The sequence below is a fragment of the Gossypium arboreum genome, chromosome 2, assembly GCF_025698485.1.
Source record: "Gossypium arboreum isolate Shixiya-1 chromosome 2, ASM2569848v2, whole genome shotgun sequence".
In the NCBI taxonomy this organism is placed as follows: domain Eukaryota; kingdom Viridiplantae; phylum Streptophyta; class Magnoliopsida; order Malvales; family Malvaceae; genus Gossypium; species Gossypium arboreum.
The window spans coordinates 81,504,238-81,519,397 of record NC_069071.1 but is presented as its reverse complement, the minus strand read 5'-3'; the positions used below and the strand labels follow the sequence as shown (position 1 = coordinate 81,519,397).

General features: G+C 36.6%; 1 protein-coding gene across 1 annotated transcript; it reads left to right on the top strand.

Moving 5' to 3' along the window:
* The first annotated feature begins 7,668 nt into the window (after nucleotides 1–7,668).
* LOC128284928 (uncharacterized) lies at nucleotides 7,669–8,427 on the top strand. The gene is made up of 2 exons (XM_053022422.1): nucleotides 7,669–7,985; nucleotides 8,100–8,427. Exons 1-2 carry the CDS (start codon nucleotides 7,669–7,671, stop codon nucleotides 8,425–8,427), a joined length of 645 nt encoding a protein of 214 aa, XP_052878382.1.
* The last annotated feature ends 6,733 nt before the right edge of the window (nucleotides 8,428–15,160 follow it).

The window sequence follows — 15,160 nt, the reverse complement described above, 5'->3', positions numbered from 1 at the left end:
AAGCCATTCATCATTGTTCAATATCATATAACCATAAATAAACCATTTCAAATACATTTATTTGTATATAGACATACCTCGTACGGATTCGTACGAACGGAGTCGACTACTCGACGACTTTCGATTTCCCCCGATCTAATTCCATTTTCTTTTATTCTTGATCTATATAAATTCTAATTTAACTCTTCTATTCACCAAATCATTCAAATCAATCCAAAAACACACATTTAGGGAAATTTATAAATTAACCCTCACATTTTCACATTTTAACACTTTAGTCCTTAATTCACAAAATCACAAAATACACATAATTTCCATATGCCTATGTTAGGCCGAATTCCCATTGTATTCATATAAGCCCATATGTTTCATTTATTTCACACTTTAGTCCCTCAATAACTTCTTTTTACAATTTAGTCCAAATTACTCAAATTCATCAAAAATTAAAAGATAAAATTTAGTAATCTAACACATATCTTCCATTTACTAACATCAAACTTCATAAAACTCACAATTTCATCAACGGCTTAACTCAAAATCATCAACAATTTTAGAAATTCAAACATGGGCTTGATAGTTTACTAAGCAACGATCACAAAAACATAAAAATTATCAATAACGGATCAAAACACATACCTTAATCCTCAAACTATTTAGTTAAACCCTAAAAGCTTTTTATTCTTCTTTTTCTTTGCTAATTTCGGCTATGGATGAACACATAATGGCTTATTTCATGCTTTTAGTTTATTTTAATTAACATAATTATTTATTTTACCAATTTTTCCTTTAATAAAACATTATAAAATCACATATATTAAGGCCATTAATGTCCATTAACCTTGTTAATGGTCCAATTGCAACATAAGGACCTTTCATTCACAAAGAAATATCAAATAAGCACTTTAACAAATAGAAAGCCACTTTTTCATTTCACACAATTAGGTCCTTTTATCAAACTAAGCACACAAACAATTAAATTTTTATACGAGACTTTCACACATGTCAATTCACATATAATAAACACGAAAAATAATATCAAAATTTTTTTACTCAGATTGTGGTCCCGAAACCACTATTCCGACTAGGGTCTAAACTGGACTGTTACAAGTTTTACGTACATACCTGTTTCATCTCGAATTGGATTTACACACAATTCATCTTTGACATACTTGTTAAATAACCCATTGAATTTCCCGCTAAACCACTTGGAATACTAAAGGATACTTGGGAATCTCATTCACACAGTACTATACCAATGCCATATCCCAGATATGGTCTTCCATGTAATCTCGTATCGATGCCAATAGCCAGCTATGGTCTTACACGAAGTCTAATATTGATGCCATATCCAAGATATGGTCTTACACGTAATCCTAGTAATCCTCATGTCATGACATTTGTATCCTATCTATTCATAAGGTTCAACCAGGATTTCACACTTGTCGAAACTTTGTCGAATAAGTCCAACGGTCAATCACAATTCATACAATAATAAAGCATTTAAAACATAATTAAAACAATGCATTATCTGCATACGAACTTACCTCGGTACAAAAATAGTAGAAATAGGAGTTAATCGTCAAACACTTTGTTTTTCCCCTAATCTAGGTTCGAACCTCGTTTCTCTTGATAATCGAGCTTGAAAAGCGGAAAAACCCTAGCTATGTCTTCTTCCTTCAAGTTTCAGCCAATGAAGAAGAAGATGGACTAAATTTTACTTTTATTTTACTTATTTTGTCTTTAATTGACAAATTACCAAAATACCCTTTTTAAAAAACATGAAATTTCTCTTACCTCATGTCCATTTTTGTTCACTGACATAACAAATGGTCTAATTACCATCTAAGGACCTTCAATTTAAAATTTTATAACAATTAGACACCTCTAGCATTAGAACTCAACTTTTTCACTTTTTACAATTTAGTCCTTTTTGCTAAATTGAGTTCTCAAACGTCAAAATTTTCTAACGAAATTTTCAATAAATCATTCCATAAAACTATAGAGCATAAAAATGTAATAAAAACTAGTTTTTCTATGTTAGATTCATGGTCCCGAAACCACTGTTCCGACTAGGCCCAAAATTGGGTTGTTACAACTCTCCCCCCTTTAGGGATTTTCGTCCCTGAAAATCTTACCAGAAAATAGGTTTGGGTATTATTTTCTCATAGCCTCCTTAGGTTCCCACGTAGCCTCTTCGACCCCGTTTCATTGCCATAAAACTTTCACTAAGGTAAAACTTTCACTAAGGCTATACTTTTATTTCTCAACTATTTAACTTCTTGAGCTAAAATCTTGACCGGTTCTTCACCGTACGTCATATCAGGTCGAATCTCAACTTCTGTCGGTGAAATTAGAATGGCATCGTCACAACATCGACACATGAAACACATTATAGATCATTTCCAACTCTATTGGTAAAGCTAACCGATGTGCCACTGGCCCTATTCTTTCAATAACTTCATACGGCCCAATGAATCATGGACTCAACTTGCCTTTACGACCAAATCTAAGAATCTTCTTCCATGGAGATACTTTCAGAAATACTTTATCACAGATTTGAAATTCAATATCTTTTCTTTTCAAATCTGCATATGACTTTTGCCGATCTAAAGCAGCTTTCAAGCAATCAAAGATTACCTTTACTTTTTCTTCGGTTTTTCTAACCAAATTAACCTATAAATCTGTCTCTCACTGAGCTCAATCCAGTACAATCGAGTTCAACACTTACAGCCATACAATGCCTCATATGGCCCCATCTTTATACTCGACTGAAAACTGTTGTTATAAGCAAATTCAACCAATGGTTGATATTTGTACCTAACAACCTTCGAACTCTAAAACACAACAGCGAAGCATATCTTCGAGTATCTAAATCATTCTTTTAGACTGACCATCGATTTGCGGATGAAATGTTGTATTAAAGTTCAACATTGTACCCAAAGCCTCTTGTAATTTCTTCCAAAATCTCGAAGTGAACCTCGGATCTTTATCCAAAATAATAGAAATAGGCACTCTGTGCAATCTCACAATCTCAGAAATATATAATTTGGCTAACTTATCAAGTGAGTAGTCAGTACATACTGGAATAAAATGAGTTGATTTCGCTAATCTATCAACAACAACCCAGATGACATCTTTCTTTTCGAAGTCAAAGGCAACCCAGTTATGAAGTCCGTAGTAATCCTATCCCACTTCCACCCAGGTACCATCACTGGCTGAAGTAAACCCGAATGTACTTGGTGTCTAGCTTTCACTTGTTGACAAATCAAACATCTCAAAACAAACTCTAAAATATCTCGTTGCATACCTGAACACCAATACAATTTCTTTAAATCATTATACATTTCTGTACTACCCGGATGCACAGATAAACAACCATTATATGCTTCATGAAGAATTTTCTGAATAAGTTTATCATTTTTCAGTACAAAAATAGTAAAAATGGGCCCTAATCATCAAACACTTTGTTTTTCCCCCGATCTAGGTCTGAACCTCATTTTTCTTGATAATCGAGCTTGAAAAGTGGAAAAACCCTAGCTATGTCTTCTCCCTTCAAGTTTTGGCCAAGCAAGAAGATGATGGACTAAATTTTGCTTTTATTTTACTTATTTTCTTTAATTGACAAATTACCAAAATGCCCTTTTTATAAAACATGAAATTTCTCTTACCTCATGTCCATTTTTGTCCACTAACTTAACAAATGGTCTAATTACCATCTAAGGACCTTCAATTTAAAATCTCATAACAATTAGACTCCTTTAGCATGTAGAACTCAACTTTTGCACTTTTTACAATTTAGTCCTTTTTTCTACATTGAGTGCTCAAATGTCAAAATTTTCGAATGAAATTTTCACAAAATCAATCTATAAAACTATAGACCATAAAATTTTAATAAAAAAAATTTTCTACATATGATTTGTGGTCTCGAAACCATTGTTTCTACTAGGCCCAAAATCGAGTTGTTACAGATTAGGCTTGGAATAGGGAGTAATTTGCACAAGTTTCATTTTCGGGCCTAGGGATAAAATCAAAATTTATAGAAAAGTTAAGGAAAAATGTTAATTTTTCCTAGGACGTAAATTGAGTCCATTTAAATATGAAACATGTAACAGCCCGATTTAAGGCCTAGTCAAAATAGTGGTCTCGGGACCACAAATCCAGAGTCGAATAAATTATTTTACAATTATTTTTATGTTATAACATGATTATATGAATGCATGGAAATTTTGGTGAGTTAATTTTGGCGTTCGTAAGCTCAATTGAGAAAAGGACTAAATCGCATAAAATGCAAAAGTCCTATTTTGATAGCTAAAAGTGCCAAATAGCTAGAGAACCTAAATTGGGGGTATTTAAAGGGAAATTAAACCCTAAGATTGTGAATGGCCGGCCCTAGGAGGTAATTCGGTCAAAAAGTCCAAGTTTGGTGGGTTTGGTGGCTAATTTGACTAAAATAGAAATAAAATAAAAGAAAGATGATATCATTCTATTTCCCATTTCTTCTCCACCAATTTTTTTAGCCATTTTTAGGGATTTTGAGCTTCAAAAATTTCAGAAACTTATTTCTCTTACAAGTAAGTGATTTACATACTTTTTGTTGATGATTTTTGCATTTTTGAAACCCTTGAAGCATGAGCTTTCAAATAAGGGTACTATTTTGCAAAATGATCAAGAGTGTAGGGTTTTTCCATGAAAGGATTTGTAATGTTTGCTGAGTTTTTATGAAAGAAAATAGGTCTTGGGTGTGTTATGAACAACTTTTGTGAAAGGTGTTAGCATGAAAACACCTAAAAGGACTATTTTACATGAGTTGTAAAATAGAAGTTAAGTATGTGAAATAGTAGGAATTTTGAGTTGCTATAAGAGTAAAAAGAGTTCGGCTAGGCTTAATATATGAAGAAATTTGATAAAAATCAATTTTCGGGCTTAGGGGTAAAATGGTTATTTTGAAAAAGTCTAAGGGCAAATTGGTCATTTTGCCCAATTATGAATTGTAGAGTGCCTAGATTGATAAAGCGACTAAATAACTGCATTTTGTTATTATAGATCAAGAAATACCGAATCCAAACCTAGACCGGGGGAAAGCCAAGCAAATCGACTAAATCGACTAGTCGCCACATTTTGTAATCCGAGGTAAGTTGTATGTACATAATACAACTACAATGTTAATGTATGTGTTGAATTGTACTTGAGGTTAATATAGCATGAATTGCTTTATTGTGGGATTGAGAAAGCATGATGGTAATAAAGATAGTAGTGTTCCCGTTTAAACCTAGGAAATAAATCAGACATTCATGCCATAACATGTAGGCTATTGTGAGCTAGTGTAAGACATGTCTGGGACATGCATCGGCCTTATTATGAGAGCAAGTGTAAGACCATGTCTGGTACATGGCATCGGCATTGAGACGAGTGCTAGTGTAAGACATGTTTGGGACATGCATCGGCCTCGAGACATATGCTAGTATAAGACATGTCTGGGACATGCATCGGCTACAAGATGTGTTAGTGTAAGACCATGTCTGGGACATGATATTGGCATAGATATACTAGGACTTGTGTAAGACCATGTCTGGGATATGGCGTTGATGTCTTACCCCATATTTGAAGCTAAATGAGTATCCGATAATGTTTCATATGGTTCAACGGTGAAAGTATGATTTAAAGTTAACTAGGAAAGTATAATCGAGTTGTGAGTGGTACATGTACCTGTTTGGTATATATAGAATATGAACCCAATTTTATGATATACGATGTGTACTGAATATTGATGAGTAAGTGTTACTTATGCCCAATTGTATATTATGAGCTTGTTGATAAATGGTAAAGTTATGTTGTAAATTTATTTATGTACAACTTACTAAGCTTTATGTTTACTCCCTCTCCTTCTCCATTCTTTTCATAGTGTCGCCTATCTAGATTAAGGATCAACGAAAGTTAGAGATATCAATCACACTATCAATCAAAGAATTCAGTATAGTTTGATTTATACTTTTGAATATGGCGTGTATAGGGAACTAGGCTTGTGTTTTGTGTCATTATCATTTTGGCCAAATGTGTTGGCTTGGGATAAATCTCTCATTTTGTATTAAGCCTCGAATGATGGTTAATGTTCATTTTGATTTATATACAAAGATGTTATCTTCATAAAAGAGTAAAATGCACACATGGAATGTTGTTTATTGTGGCTGATTTGGTTGCTTGGGTTAGTCTTATATTGATTGTGGTTGCTATTATTCAGGTTGTGTAAGTAAGAGTGGCAAATAGGCTTGGTAAATAGCCTTATATTGTCCACATGGGTAGACACACGGGTGTGTGTCTAGACCGTGTGTGATGCACAGTCTGCCCCATGGACGTGTGGTCCTGCCGTGTGTCCCCTGCACGTAAAAATTTCAAGTCAGTATGCATGATAGTAAACACATGGGCAGAGACACGACCGTTTGTCTCAGCCGTGTGATGGACACGGCCTAGTACACGAGCGAGTGCATTGGCCGTGTGATATTTTGGGGATGCTGGCGTCAGAAATAGAATGTCCATATTTTTGCACACAGGCTAGGACACGGGCGCGTCATGGCCGTATGAAGGACATGGGCCAGGGACAAGGGTGTGTGCCAGGCCATGTGAAAACCCCTGTAGGTGTGCATTTTGAATTATTTCCACACAAGTGGAGAACACGAGCGTATTGCCCCTCTACACGGGCTTGTACCCTGTTTCAAAGTTAAATTTTCTATAGAAGGTTTAAGGACCCGGGTTGATCCCGAATAGCTTTCAATGGTCAATTTAGGGCTCGTAGACCTATAATAAGAAGTTTTATGTAGAAATTGAAAAAGTTCTAATTTTGATAAAGTCTCGGTGACTTGGAGAACGTTTGTCTGCGTGAGATCGAGTTAAGTAATGTCTCATATTCAGTTCCGGCGTGGGTTACGGGTATAGGGTGTTACATTTAGTGGTATCAGAGCTATGGTTTATTCAGTTCTAGGACTAACCTAGCGAGAGTACGAGTCTAGCTATACATGCCATAATTCTATATTGATAATGTGACGACTTCTGATGATTATAAATTATATTTTTATATAGTAAATGGATCCTGATAGAGCCACGGCGGATGACGTGAAGAGTAACGCACCGGCTCTTGCCGAGGGGACCACACCAGTTGAGAGCGAGCCCATGACTATAAGCCAGGGCGGAGAGGCTAGAGAAGCCTGCCTCTGAATGATGGATGCTTGGTATACATAGTTCATTCATGCGAATCCGAACACTTCACCTCCCCCACCTCCTCCGATCCCTCAGTATGCCCCGGTAGCTCCTCAAGGTGTGGACTTGATCAGGAGGGAGAAGCCTCCGGTAGACAAGATTAAGAAGCAAGGGGCCGAGGAATTTAGGGCTAACTTAGATGACGACCCGGAGAAAGTAGAGTTTTGGCTAGAAAATACCATCAGGGTATTTGATGAACTGTCATGCACAATTGGGAGTGCGTGAAATGTGTTGTATCACTCTTGGGAGATTCAGCCTACTAGTGGTGGACCACTCTCGTGTCTGTGGTGCTGAGAGAGAGAGAGAGTAACTTGGGAATTCTTTTAGGAAGAGTTCCAAAAGAAGTATACTAGCCAGAGGATTATAGACCAAAAGAGGAAGGAATTTTTAGACTTAAAGCAAGGCAATAGGACAGTGATGGAGTATGAACGTGAGTTTGTGAAACTCAGCAAATACGCACGGAAGTGTGTGTCCTCAGAAGCCGCCATGTTTAAAAGGTTTGAGGATGGTCTAAATGAGGATATTCGGGATATTCGGGTATTTGTTGGCATCTTAGAGCTAAGACAATTTGTGGTGCTCGTTGAAAGAGCATGCAAGGCAGAAGAATTGGTTAAAGAGAGGAGAAAGGCGGCGATTGAATCGCGGGATTCAAGAAAAAGACAGATGGGGAAATCGCATCAGTCCTCATCTAAGAAATCTAAGGAATTCTCTACCCGATCGAATGCTTCAGTGGGGTTCTCGAATAGGAACAAGAACCGGCAGAACACAACTTTTAGAGCCTAGATCACTTCTGTCACAAGTGTCAGCAGTGCTCGGCCAAATAGGCCAGAATGTCTGCAATGTGGTAGGCTCTATTTTGGTAAGTTCCAACGTAATGAAAGAGGATGCTTCAAATGTGGATCTCTGTACCACTTCATCCGAGACTGTCCCGAGCTAGATGACAAGGAGAAAAAGCATGATGTGAGAGCAAGTAGTGCTCTTTCAAGAGGTAGACCACAAAAGAACTCTGAAAGTGGGGCTACCAGCAGGGGTGTGTCGAAAGATACTACAGTGAGGTCCGAGGGTAGAGTGCCTACAAGGATTTACGCTATTCGTGCCCATGAAGAGGCAGAATCTCCTGACATGTTCACGGGTACCTTTTTCTATCCATGGAATATCTGTTGTTACTTTAATTGACCCGAGGTCTACCCACTCTTATATATGTATGGAATTGATACCTCGTATGAACATGATAGTAGAGTCCACTGAGTTTGTAATAAAAGTGTCTAACCCTTTAGGCAGACATATACTAGTGGACCAGATATGTAGAAATTGTCCTTTGACAATTAGAGACCATTGTTTTCCAGCTAACTTGATGTTATTGTCATTTAATGAATTTGATGTAATCCTTGGGATTGATTGGTTGACTTCTCAAAGTGTCGTAATGGACTATGGGAGAAAAGGTATTGAGTTGAAATGTGAAAATGGAAGTGTTCTTTAGGTCGGCCAGATGAATCGGATAATTTTCCTGTAATAGTATCATCTTTGACTGCTGAGAAATATTTGAGGAAAGGATATGAGGCTTACCTAGCTTTTATACTGAATACTCAAGTGTCTAAGTTGAAGATTGAATCAGTACCAGTGGTTTGTGAGTTTATGGATGTATTTTTGGAGGAATTACCCGAATTACCTCCAGTGAGGGAAGTTGAGTTTGGAATCGAGTTGGTCCCCGGTACGACACCCATCTCTATTGCTCTGTATAGGATAGCTCTTACGGAGTTAAAGGAGTTGAAAGTTTAACTAAAAGAGTTAACTGAAAAGGGCTTTGCAAGACAGAGCTTTTCCCCGTGGGGTGCTCCAGTGCTCTTTGTGAAAAAGAAAGATGGGTTGATGAGGTTATGTATCGACTATAGACAGCTCAATAAGGTAACAGTGAAAAACAAGTATCCTTTGCCAAGAATCGATGACCTGTTTGATCAGTTAAAGGGAGCCACTGTATTTTCCAAGATTGACTTGAGGTCAGGATACTACCAGCTAAGGGTGAAAGAGCAAGATGTACCGAAAACCGCATTTCGAACAAGATACGAGCATTATGAGTTCCTTGTCATGCCCTTTGGTTTGACTAATGCTCCGGCAGTATTTATGGATTTGATGAACTGCATTTTTCAACTGTACTTGGATAAGTTCGTGGTGGTCTTTACCAACGACATATTGATCTATTCGCGTGATGAGAGTGAGCACGCGAAGCATTTGATAACTATATTACAGACCTTGAGAGACAAACAATTGTATGCCAAGTTCAGTAAGACCGAGTTCTGGCTTAAAGAGGTTGGATTTCTAGGACACATTGTGTCGGGTGACGGGATTAGAGTTGACCTAAGCAAAATCTCGACTATTGTTGAATGAAAACCGCCGAAGAATGTGACAGAGGTCTGAAGCTTTTTGGGTTTGGCTAGATATTATAGGCGGTTTGTAAACAGATTTTCTATGATAGCTACCCCTATGACACGACTGCTGCAAAAAGATGTCAAGTTCGAATGGACAAAAAAGTGCCAACAAAGTTTCGAGCAATTAAAGACTTTACTGACCGAGGCCCTATTGTAGTGCAACTAGAGTCGGGCAAGGAGTTTGTGATATATAGCAACACCTCCTTGAACGGTTTGGGGTGCATGCTTATGCAAGAAGGTAAGGTCATAGCTTACGCTTCGAGACAACTAAAGCCTTATGAGAAAAACTACCCGACGCACGATTTAAAGTTGGCAGCCATCGTGTTCGCGCTGAAGATTTGGAGACATCATTTGTATGGAGGGAAATGTTGAGTATTCACTATCACAAAAGTCTTAAGTACTTAATGACTCAAAAGGAGTTAAATTTACGGCAACGATGATTGTTAGAACTAATAAAGGATTATGAGCTGATTATCGACTACCATCTGGGAAAGGCGAATGTAGTCGCTGACGCTCTGAGTCAAAAGTCACTGTTTGCCTTGGGAGCCATGAATATTCAATTGTCTATGTCTAACGATGGTTCGATCCTAGCAGAGTTGAGAGCTAGACCGACATTTCTACATGTAACACCCCTAACCCGTAACCGACATCGGATTAGGGTTACGAGGCATTACCAGATAGACAGAACATTTCAAACCAATTCAGAATCACAGATATCATGTAACATCATTTCATAAGAAATCATCTCCTAAGATGGTCTACGAGACCTAAAATGTACTTTTAAGAGACATTCGGGACTAAATCGAACACATTCATAAAGTTCAGAACTTTTAAAAATTTTCAATTCTATACAGGTCACACGCCTGTGTGACCAGGTCATGTGCCCCACAAGAGCATCAGACACGCCCATGTGAACCAGCTATGCCAAAACAAAGCTTATATACTGACTTATTCCCACGACCAACAGACACACCCGTGTACCACGACTGGGTGATTCTTAGCTAGCTACTGACTAAAGCCCACGGCCAACAAACACACCCGTGTGCTATGGCTGTGTGGCACAATGCAGGCTTGGTTTAAGCCAATTTGCCACCCCTTTATGGGTCATTCCTACAAGCCAAATTAAACAACATTCATACAAAATATTCAGCCAATTTCATGCTCAAAACATGCTTCATTACAACTATTTCATCATCATTCAAAATTCATTCAAACCATACCAAAATTTAACATAAACAATCCATTTGATAGCCAACTTTCATTGTATAACCTATATTTACAATTCAAAACTTAATACATAAACCTTCTAGACATAAACCTTCTAGCCTATACATGCCATACTTTAAAATATTTACACCTTCAAAAGTACCAAAATGAGATCGATAGTGTGGTGACAATCCTCGACTATCCCCGAGCCTTCAGTAGCTACGATAACTGTAAAACAGAGAGTAAACACACAGAGTAAGCTACAAAGAGCTTAGTAAGCCAAATACAATTGGTCTAACTACAAAAGCATATAAATACAATTCACCCATATAGATTCATAACCATCTCATAGAATAATTCATAAACTTAACCATGCTCCTTTGTTTACATATATGTCATGCTTCATTTCCATACATATTTCACAGAGACAGAGTTTTTCATACTCAAAAATTTAGTACGATACAAACGTACCTGCATAGGTTATACATTTCATATACTCAATCTCAGATTTCGTACGCTATCATCAGATGGGTTAGAAACGATATAAATGCTCATAAACAAGTACAATGTCGACGTCCCGGACGTGGTCTTACATGTAATTCACTATCGATGCCTCTATCCCAGACAGGGTCATATACGAAATCAGATACGATGCCGATGTCCCAGACATGGTCTTATACGTAAATATCAATCGAGCCCTGTGTCCCAGACACGGTCTTTCACGATGTCTCAGACAGATGTCAGCTTTTTAGAAACATACAGAGCTTTTCAGATATTAACATATTATCATACTTTACTCCAAAGATATTCAACAGGTACTCAAGGCCATCCAATACAGATTACAGTTTATATTAGCAGAATTTATTTCAATTAACACGTAATTGTAATTTGACTTACCTTGGACGAATTTCGAATAAAATGAGTCGACTATTCAACTATTTTGGACTTCCCCCGATCTAAGTTCGATTTTCTTTGTTCTTGATCTAATACAATACAATTTCAACCATTCAATCATTCATTTCATTCAATTTAATCCATATACAGATTTAGGGCACTTTACATTTTAGCCCTTGCATTTTCACACTTTGACAATTTAGTCCATTTTTCTCAAAATCACCAATATGCAAAATTTCTTTGCAAGAAGGGCTAGCCAAATTTTCATGGCTTCTATATAAGCCCATACAACATGTTCAATTCACAATTTAGTCCTTCTAAACTTCATTTTCAAAATTTAACCCAAATAGTTGAATTTCATCAAAAACTCAAAGACAAAACTTATGAACCATCTACCAAGCCTTTATAATTCATTCAAAAATATCACAAAACTCATGATATTAACAATGGCATTTCATGAATCTTTAACAGAAACAAAAATTCAAACATGGGTTTTAAAGAACACGAAGCAACGATTACAGAAACATAGAAATTATCAAAAATAGACCAAAGTAAATACCTTAATCAACCAAATCTATGGCCGAACCCTAGGATGGTCTTCTTCTATCTATTTCTTTGTATTTTCGGCAATACATGCATGAAATGTCTTCATTTTCAAGTTTATTTTCATTTAATAACTTTAATAATCATTTTTCCATTTTGCCCTTGGCATATATCATCAAATTTTCAACCACTAATGTCCATCATTGTCTACCATTAATATAAATGGTAAATTTGACATGCAAGGACCTTTATTTTAAAAGCCAAGCCAATTAGGTGCTTTAACAATTAGCACTCAACTTTTATACTTTACGTAATTTAATCCTTTTTCATAATTAAACACAGAAAAGGACAAATTAATTCACAGAAATTTAACAGATGTAAATTCACATATCACAGGCACAGAAAATAATATTAAAATATTCTTCAGACTCGAATTTATGGTCCCGAAACCACAATTTCGACTAGGGTCAAAACCAAACTTTATAATTCTCCCCCTTAAGGATTTTTGTCCCTGAAAATCTTACCGTTAAACAGATTCGGATATTATTGTCTCATTGAATCTTCATGCTCCCACGTAGCCTCTTCAGCACCGTGACGATGCCACGTCACTTTAACTAGAGGAATTTTCTTGTTTCGCAATTCTTTAATCTCGCAAGCTAAAATACGAATCGGCTTTTCTTCGTAAGTCATATCAGATTGGATTTCAATCTCAGAAGGGAATGTCACATGAGACGGATCAGATCTATACCATCAAAGCATCGATACATGAACTGCATTATGAATCTTTTCTAACTCAGATGGTAGCCTCAATCTATAAGTAACCGGCCCAATTCGCTCGGTGATTTCATACGGTCCAATGAACCTTGAACTCAAGTTCCCCTTTTTACCAAATCAGAACAGTTTCTTCTATGGAGATACGTTCAGAAACGCTTTATCACCGATCTCAAATTCAATATCTTTTTGTTTTAAATTTTCATAAGATTTCTGACAATCAGAGGAAGCTTTCAAACTATCTTGGATTACTTTCACTTTCGGTTCGTGTTTCTTTTATCAAATCAATACCGTAAATTTTATACTCACTGAGCTCAGACCAGTATAACGGAGTACTACACTTTCTACCATATAAGCCTTCGTACGGTGCCATTTTAATGCTCGATTGAAAACTGTTATTATAAGCGAATTCAATCAAAGGTAGATATTGTTCCCACAACCTTCAAACTCGAGAATACAACATCTCAACATATCCTCGAGTATCTGAATAATCTATTCTGATTGACCATCTGTTTACGGATGAAAAGTGGTGCTAAAATGCAATTTAGTACCTAGAGCATCTTGCAATTTCTTCCAGAATCGCGATGTAAATCTCAGGTCTGTGTCAGACACTATTGACAATGGCACACCATGCAATCTCACAATATCAGAAATATACAACTCAGCTAGCTTATCAAGAGAATAATCAAATCGAATCAAAATAATATAAGCTGATTTCCTCAAACGATCAACTATAATCTAAATTGCATCTTTCTTTTTTGGAGACAGAGGCAAACCCGAAACAAAATCCATGGTCACTCGATCCCATTTCCATTCTGGAATCATAATCGATTGTAATAACCCAGCTGGCACCTGATGCTCAGCTTTAACTTGCTGACAGATTAAACATCTCAAAAAAAGTCAGAAATATCTCTTTTCATTCTCGACCACCAATATAGTTGTTTCAAATCGTTATACATTTTCGTACTTCCTAGATGTACAAAAAATCTACTACTGTGAGCTTCAATCAAAATCGTTTGAATCAAATCTGGATTTCTTGGAACACAAAGTCTATTTCTGAACCTCAAACAATCATAATCATCTATTCAGAATTCAGAATCAGAATCAGAATTACACTGAGTTCGTTTAGCCATAATCTCATTATCAATCTTCTGAGCTTCAATAATCTGTTGTAAAAACAAAGCTCTCGCTTTTAATTCAGCTAAAACTGAACCATCATCAGATAGAACTAAATGAGCATTCATTGCAAATAATGACTTTCGACTCAAGGTATCAGCAACCACATTTGCTTTTCCCGGGTGATAGTCAATCACAATTTCGTAGTCTTTTAGCAGTTCTAACCATCTTCTCTGTCGCAAATTCAAATCCTTTTGCGTCAATAAGTAATTCAGACTTTTATGATTAGAAAACACGTAACATTTTTCACTAAACAGATAGTGCCGCCAGATCTTCAAAGCAAACACGATGGCAGCTAACTCATGGTCGTGTGTCGGATAGTATTTCTCATGCGGCTTCAACTGTTTCGAAGCATAAGCAACAACTTTTCCTGCTTGCATTAAAACACAACCTAATCCATTCAACGAAGCATCACTGTAAACAACAAATTCTTTACCTGACTCAGGTTGTACCAATACCGAGCTTCAGTTAATAGAGCTTTTAACCGATCAAAACTTTTCTGACATTTCTCAGACCATTCAAATTTCACATCTTTCTGAAGCAATTTTGTTAACAGAGTTGCTATCACAGAGAAATCTTTTACAAATCGTCTGTAGTAACCGAAAAGTCCCAGAAAACTGCGGACTTCAGATACATTCCTTGGAGGCTTCCAATCCAAAATAGCTAAAATCTTACTCGGATCAACTCGGATACCGAATGCTAATACAATATGACCTAGAAAACAAACTTCACGCAACCAGAATTCCATTTACTAAACTTTGCATACAACTGTTTATCTCGTAGAGTCCGTAGCACTATTTTCAAATGTTCAGCATGCTCAGATTCATCATGTGAATAAATTAAAATATCATCAATGAATACAACAACAAATTGATCAAGATACGGTTCAAAAA

Coding starts and splice junctions, on each gene's coding strand:
- LOC128284928 (XM_053022422.1), top strand. CDS start 7,669: ATGGAGTATGAACGTGAGTTTGTGAAACTCAGCAAATACGCACGGAAG. Junction 7,986..8,099: donor CGATCGAATGCTTCAGTGGG/GTTCTCGAATAG, acceptor GCAATGTGGTAG/GCTCTATTTTGGTAAGTTCC.